An 8,036-nucleotide genomic window follows, 5' to 3' on the forward strand; every position below is an offset into this window, starting at 1 on the left:
CCATAAAAAAAAAAAAAAGTTCTCATTACTTGTAATAAACTAAAATAAAATATTTAAACTTTATTTTAGCTAGTTGCTAAGCAGCATTTTAGCTAGGCAGCATTTCTCATTTTAATTTAGTTTAACTTGATGTGCTAAAATATCTAAAACTAAAATAAAAATTAACAAAAACTACTAAAATGACAACAACAAAAAAACTATAAATAAAATGAAAAACTATAAAAAATAAAATCAGATTCAAAATATTAATAAAAAGTAATAACCCATGTACACACAAATATTGTCGTTTTTAAGATATTCGGTTATTTGCAATAGTCATCTTCTGCATTTTGCCACTTTTCAATGTTTTTAACAGTGTTTGTTTTCTACCACAGCAGAGGTGTGACCCTTGATTAAATGTGAGCCTGCAGCACAAAAGCAGTGTTAAGTCGCTGGGGTATATTTGTAGCAATAGCCAACAATACATTGTATGGGTCAAAATTATTATTTTCAGATGATGTATCAATTTCACAAAATTGACCCTTATGACTGGTTTTGTGCTCCAGGGTCTCAAATATAATAACATGCGTGTTGTTTTTCAGGGCCGAATGCGGAGCTGCATTACACCATCGCTTCAGGAGACCCACACTCGCAGTTCTCCATCACAAACACAGGCGTCTTACAGACCAGGAAAGCTCTGGACCGAGAGATGCAGTCGTTTTATAACCTGGTCATCACCGTGAACGACCTGGCCTTGCCTCCCATGAGCCGCTTCACCAGCACCACACAGGTGTCTATCATCCTCCTGGACGTCAACGACTGCCCGCCTTCGTTCACATCGCAAACGACGGCGTATATTCAAGAGAACACGCCGGTGGATACGCTAGTGTTCAGAGCACAGGCGAGCGACGCCGACAGCGGCCCCAACAGCTACGTGGAGTATTCCCTCAAAGCGCCGTTTGGGAATAAATTCAGCGTCGGGAACATCGACGGCGGCGTGGTTCTGCTGGGCGAACTGGACCGCGAGGAGATGGCCAATTACTCTCTGACCATCGTGGCCACGGATAAAGGCGAGCCGCCGCTTTCCTCCAGCATGGAGGTCACTATGATCGTGCTGGACGTGAACGACAACACGCCTAGCTTCTCGCAGAACATCTACGACACCGAGATCGAGGAGAACACGCTCAGCGGCGCCGATGTTTTGCAGGTGTTCGCCAGCGACGCAGACGAGGGAACCAATGGCCAGATACGCTTCTCCATCGCCGGCGGGAATGCTAACTCGGACTTCCGGATCGACTCGGTGACGGGAGTGATTTCTGTGGCGAAGCTGCTGGATCGCGAGACGCGCTCGGTGTATTCTCTGCTGGTGCAGGCGGCAGATCGCGGCAGCAGCCCTCGAGTGGATCACGCCACGGTTAACATCGTGCTTTTGGATGTAAACGACTGCGTGCCTGTGTTTGAGCTCTCACCGTACAGCGTCAGCATACTGGAGAACTTAGCAAACCTGCCCAAGAACATCCTACAGGCAAGTGCTCTGCATTTATGCCATCAAAACCATCATAAATACACCGACAGTCATGCATTTAGCTTATGGTTTTTTCCAATGGGATTTATGAAAGGGGAACCGTCAGAAATTGACAAACAGCCTCTGAAGTCATATATTTGGGTCAATTTTGGACATCGTAACATTTTTCAAAACAGCTTCTTTGTGATCGTGATTGGGAGAAACACTTGAGAAAATATTTTTGGAAAAATGCAAGCATTTATGAAACAAAATCTATGAAATAAAAGACAAGAAAAATGTCCAAGAACATCTTACATTCAAGTGCACAGCATTTATGTAATTTGAAATTATCAAATACATTTAAAATCACGCATTTAGAAGACGCTTTTTCCCCAAAGTGACTCGTGAAAGAGGAACTTGTCAGAAGAGAGTTTTCTAGTCAAAAACAGCTTCTGAAGTCATATATTTGGCTCTTTTCTCGTGCTTGGTGGAGAGAAAAAAAAATAATAATCTAAAACAGTTTTCAAAATAATAATAAAATTGGGAGAAATACTTTTTTTTTTTTTTTTTTTAATGTAAGCATTTGTGAAACAATCTATGAAATAGAAGACAAAAATTGTCCAAGAACATCTTGCATTCAAGTGCACAGCATTTATGCAATCAAATTATCGTAAACACATTTACAATCATGCATTTAGCAGATGCTTTTTCCTAAAGTGACTTATGAAACTACTTCTAGTCAGAAGAGAGAGTTTTCTAGTCAGAAATCAGACATAAACAGCTTCTGAAGTCACATATTTGGGTACTTCCTGGAATTCAGTGCATTTTAGGCATCATAAAATGTTGAAAATCAAATCCAATTTTCAAAACAACTTTGTGTAATCATGATTGGGAGATACACACGAGTTACAAAAACAGTGGGTTATGTCTGTGAAGGTAAACAGCTGGGAAATAAATTGCATATTTAATTTAGATCTAAACCGTGTTCTGTGCAGCCAAAGACAGAACAGCATGTTTTGCTCAATCTTTCTCCATGGCATTAGAACTAATACACTGTTGTCGCTTGTGAAAACACAATAACGGCGCCGTGGGTGTAAACTTACAGATTAAGGGGCGGTAATATATCTTTCTCCATGGCATTAGAACTAATACACCGTTGTCGCTTGTGAAAACACAATAACGGCGCCGTGGGTGTAAACTTACAGATTAAGGGGCGGTAATATAATAATGAGATCCCTTTGCCACGTCACCAAGAGAGTGAAATCAGACGCGCTCGTTTTCTCAGACGCTTGCAGAAAAAGGCTTCCCAAAACAGTTGCTGGGTTAATCTTTTTCATGTTTCCTTGGTTGGTAGATGCACCGGGGACCTGATTATAGCACTTAAAACCTGGAAAAGTCAGATTTTCATGATATGTCACCTTTAATGTGAAACTTGAGCTTAAGTCAGGTATGAACACAAGGTCACACAGGTAGCCTTATGTTGTTGGTGATGTCGGGCGGAAACCTTGTATGTCCAAAACCACTACCACTTTCAGGAAATGTAAATAAATAAATATTTTTTAAATAATTAAATGGCGTTTTCAGAGTTGGTATTGTGGCTTTATATATGATCAGACACTTGCATGTGCCATTATAATAGTAACATATTATGAAAATCAAGTTTAAATGTAGTTGCGAGGTTTTTGACCAGTGAATGATGGAGATCTGTGTTTTGTCCGTCATTAACAGCCGCATCTGATGAAGTGAGTGTGTCGCAATACATTTTCATCAACTCACAGGTTATAGAGTTTATTGTAACTATATGGGCGCTCAGTTTTTTTGTTGTTGTTGAATACAATTGGGTAAAATCTCATGATATAAAACATGAAGCGCAATGCACAGGATATATATATATATATATATATAAATAAAACAGTATATTAGCTACACCTAGACAAATGCTAAGACTCTTCTCCACTCTTCAAACACAAAAAACATTAGCCTTTATAGGTATACGCTGTACTTATTCAAACATCAGTTTCCAGACTGCGTGCGGTGCTTTATTCTGAATGGAAGCGGGTGGAGTTTTGAGGTTTAATGAAAGTTTGAGGATCCAATGGCATTAAGAGGTTTAGTCACAAGCTCTTTTGAATATTAAATGTTAAATATTTGTAAAACCCACAAACAGACGTAAAGATGACCAATAGCATTGATTTAAAATAATAATAATTGAAAATTGATAATTTTCCATGGCACAGTGGTTGGGAAACACTGATTTATAGTATTTAGAATCACACAGAACAGAAGAGCCACAATACCTTTTGCTCAATCTCAAACTGGAACAAGATCCCTTAACGGTTCCTGCTGAAACTGAGAAACAAGCTCAAAGTTCAGTCTGGAGCAGAGAAGAAGTGTGTCTCTCCATGCAAACCCCAATATACTCTTCAGGCATGCTCTCACAAACTAGCTACAGGTGCTGCTGATCTACCCTGAGAGAGAGAGAGAGAGAGAGAGAGAGAGGGAACTATCCACTTTATAATGTGTATTGACTTTATTTGTGCGGATCTTAAAGGAGGTTTGTGTTGTGTGGCAGGTGCTGGCCCGTGATGATGATCTGGGCTCTAACGGTCAGATCTGCTACTCCCTGAGCAGCGGGAACGAGGCGGGAGCGTTCAGCCTCACATCCGGAGGTCAGCTGAACCTGATCCGAACGCTGGACCGGGAAACTCAGGACAAATACACGCTCATCATCACGGCGCAGGACGCAGGTAAGAGCGGCTCCACTGCAGTGATGCAGACCAATGACAGAAACTTCACTTCTGTTAATCCATGGTTTCCACACGCACAGTCAAAACACACCTTCGGAGAAACTCTAATTAAACATCACTGTTATGCCTAATGATTTCAGCTTCCTAAACTATTTCAAAAATTGCTGTTTTGGCTCTGTTCTTCCTCAGTGTTTCTGTCCTGTTTTTTCAGTACAAATATCTAAACATTCTTAAATCAGGATGCATTTACTGGAGATGCAAAATAACTCAATAGGAGGAAAATGATATTAAGTCTTGTCTTCTGAAAAATGTATCAAAATGAAATGTATTTTTCAACACTATTGACAGATTTTTTGTCTTGTTTTAATCATAAACTCACTTAACTTTGATACATTTTTCAGAAAGCAGGACTTAATATCTGACCAACGGGAGATTTTCACAACTTTCACTATTAAAAACTTAATTTATTAATATTTTGTATACATTCTCATAATGTTGAGGAAAAAACATTCTTAGAACAACATTCTCAAAACATGCTTATGATGTTATTTGTACTAAAACGGTTTTCTTGTAAATCCTTTAAATAATGTTATAATCACATCAAGAAACATTTTATTTCGTTCTTGATTTTGGGATGAATTTAGATTTTTATCTAAAGAGGTGTTTGCTTTTGCGTCATGTTTTGCGTGTTGTGTGGTTTTGTGTGTAGAGTTTAGAGAAACGGAGCCATGGTTTCAAAACAACTGTAATGTGTGAGAAAACATGCCTTGGTTTTAATTCGGACTTGAGTTTGGGATGAAATATGACTCAGAGATGTTCTTGACAGGTTTCACCCATACATTGTAAAGTAACTTTGTAGTAAATATTTCCGCAGTTGAACTTCAGTTGATCTGGAGCTGATGTTAATCTCTGTGTTGTTTGGAAAGCCTTTTTCCTGGGGTGTGTGTGTGTGTGTGTGTGTAGGTGTGTGTGTGGGGGTGGTGGTGGATCTGAAGTGTGTTTCCCTTGGTAAAACACCTTGAAAACCCTCCGGTCTGTGTGAATATTTCTAAGGCCGGTTTATTTTAAACACATTGTATTTGTCGAGTGCTGTCAGGTTCGTGGCTTTACTACAGCTTTGATGCTACCAGAACAAAACCTGTGTGTTTTATACAGTCTGAGATATCATAGTTCATAATCACACTTCAACCTTCTGCCCACTCTAGTACACATTTACCTTTTAAAGGTAGTACATCGTTAAAAATTCTCAAAAACATTTATAGATGCTAATGACAGGGATTTGCTCTGGACATTGGCGAGAACTTTTAACAATAAATACTGTCCTGTATCTGCCAAGAGCAGGAAACAGCTCTGGAGCGCCGAGAGCCAGTCAAACCATGACTGATGTTTTGGCCCCGACACAATCTGCAGACATTTTTCACATTTTCTACACCGGTTTTACTAGTAAATCTGCTGCAGTCGGGTTTAAATGCGATCAGATGTGTTAATTGTGACTCACAGTTCTGCTCTATTACACAATCAGGTACGAAAATTAACTCTTTTCCTCTTTCACTGCTGAAGAAAATGGTTTTAGCTGGTCTGAAATGTCCTCAAAACCCTTTTTTTATGGTCATGGTTTTGGTTTTAGTAAACTGTAATAACCCTGACAACATCAGACTAAAACACAATAATGTCACAGCATTTTGTCATGCACTGATAGTTACGGATAAATAGTCTTGTTATTGAAAAAGCAAGACAAAAGCGAGATAAAAAAAGGTAATTCTTTATCTCTTTTTTCTCATGGTTCTGTGAAAAAAAAGTCAGAATTATGAGATATAAACTTACAATTGTGAGAAAGCCAGAATTCTGTTTAAATCTCACAATTCTGACTTTTTTTGTTTCCACCATATAATAATAATAATAAAAAAACAAGGTAATTTCAACTTTTTGTCTCACAATTCTGACCTTTTTCTCAGAAGTGTGAGAAATACATGCAGAATTGTGAGATAAAAACTTGCAATTGCCTTTTTTACTGTTTTTATCCTGTGGCAGAAACAAGCTTCAATAGAATGAGCTTTAATAACCAGAAGGAAAGCTGATTATTAAAGCTGACACAGTGAACAACCCCTAAAGGATGATGAGATCAGAATATGAGGAATGATGGCTTCCTCCGTCGCCGTCTGCTGAACGTGTCAATGAAACGCCTCTGATCTGCTGGAGAGCCAGGAATGGGAAAATCATTCGGCCGCTTCAGGAAAGCGTTTCAGACGGACTCCGGCTCCATATTTCACTATCAGCGCACAATGAGCTCTTTCTGTGGCGTTTAGGGAGTTTGTTTCTGCTTCGCGAGTGTTGGATGAGAGTTTGGAGATTTTTGGCAGAGAGCAGCTCAAACAGAGACAAACACGAGTAAACATTTGCAGCATTAATCACACTTTATTTGTGATAAACGTATATGCTGCTGCAGATTCCAGCGATCGGTGCAAACCAGCCCACATAAACTGGCCTAAACTGGTTTGCTAATCTGCTCAGGCTGCATTTCCAGCTTCACTTGTTCATGTCAGGAACTGAAGTATTAGACATAATAAGTGCTGGATTTCTCTGAGTTTCAGGGTGTCTCTGTAAGTGTGTTACTGTCACACTTTACCGAGCTCTTCTGGAATGAACGCCGCACTCTACTTCTTAATTTTCCACTTCTGTAGTCTCGACCTTTAACCTCTCGCTTGTCTTTGTCCCTAGAAATCTCCACAATATCTTTCCATATGACCTCGGTCTCTCTGAAGGAAAGCTGGCAGCGCTGGGAGAGATCTTGGCAGGCCGGAGTCATTATTTGGAAATGTGTGTTTTTCTGCGGAGTGTGGCGGAGAGGCCAGCAGTAAAAAGGTGCTTTACGAGAGAGAGAGAGAGAGAGAGAGAGAGAGAATCGAGGGCTTATTCTCTGCGATGTTGGCAGAGTTTCTGAGGAAAAACATGGACTGCTTGGCAGATAACTGAGAGAGAGAGAGAGAGAAGTCAAATGAGATCTCTTTAATTTCTCAGTTGTAGAGAGATGAGACTTTTGCTCCAGTAATCTCACACGAGCCTCATCTAGAGTTTTACTGTAGATTTCAACACAGTGTGCTCAGTTTCTGACTCATTTATAGACAGCTGAGACTCAGGTTATCATTAACTAAAACTATAACCATAAAAAAAAATCTTGAAATAAAATTATAAAACCCTTAAACTTATTTTGTTTCAGCTAGTTGCCAATGCATCATTTGTCATTAAAGTCATTAAATTAAAATTAATAAAAACTAAACAAAAAATTTAACTAATTAAAGCGTTTGACAATAATAATAAAAATGATAGCTCTTTAACTAAAATCAAAATGAAAACACAAATATATATAAATAAAATTAAATTATAAAATAATTTTAAATATAATAACAAATACAAATTATAAGATAATATACAAATAAAAAATAATTTGAAATACAATAAAATCTATAATAGTGTCTCGGTGACGCTGCTGAAATCTCCACTGACTCTCCTGAGCTGTGAATGAGCCTCATCTGAGCAATAACAGCTTCCAGTGGAGACATTTAGTGAATTTTGAACAGAAGGCGTTCACTGGAGCGGTGGTTTAGTGACATTAACAGACAGAACCGGATCTTCACTAACAGAAATACACCAGTGATTCTGTCCAAACCACTCATTTACAACTACAGCACACACTCACACACACTCTCACACACACACACACACACACACACTCAAACTCACACATACATACACACTCTCTCTCACACACACACACACACACTCACACACACACACACACACATAAA

The 8,036-nt window shown here is 38.9% G+C and overlaps 1 protein-coding gene across 1 annotated transcript in view; it reads left to right on the forward strand.

Moving 5' to 3' along the window:
• The window catches only part of fat4 (FAT atypical cadherin 4), a 132,464-nt gene that overhangs the window by 95,685 nt on the left and 28,743 nt on the right, over window positions 1-8,036 (forward strand). The window contains 2 exon segments of the mRNA XM_016518309.1: window positions 582-1,504; window positions 4,056-4,230. Coding sequence (XP_016373795.1) covers window positions 582-1,504; window positions 4,056-4,230 — 1,098 coding nt within the window.

The sequence above is a fragment of the Sinocyclocheilus rhinocerous genome, unplaced genomic scaffold (genome assembly GCF_001515625.1).
Source record: "Sinocyclocheilus rhinocerous isolate Xijiao unplaced genomic scaffold, SAMN03320098_v1.1 scaffold1439, whole genome shotgun sequence".
NCBI classification, from domain to species: Eukaryota; Metazoa; Chordata; class Actinopteri; order Cypriniformes; family Cyprinidae; genus Sinocyclocheilus; species Sinocyclocheilus rhinocerous.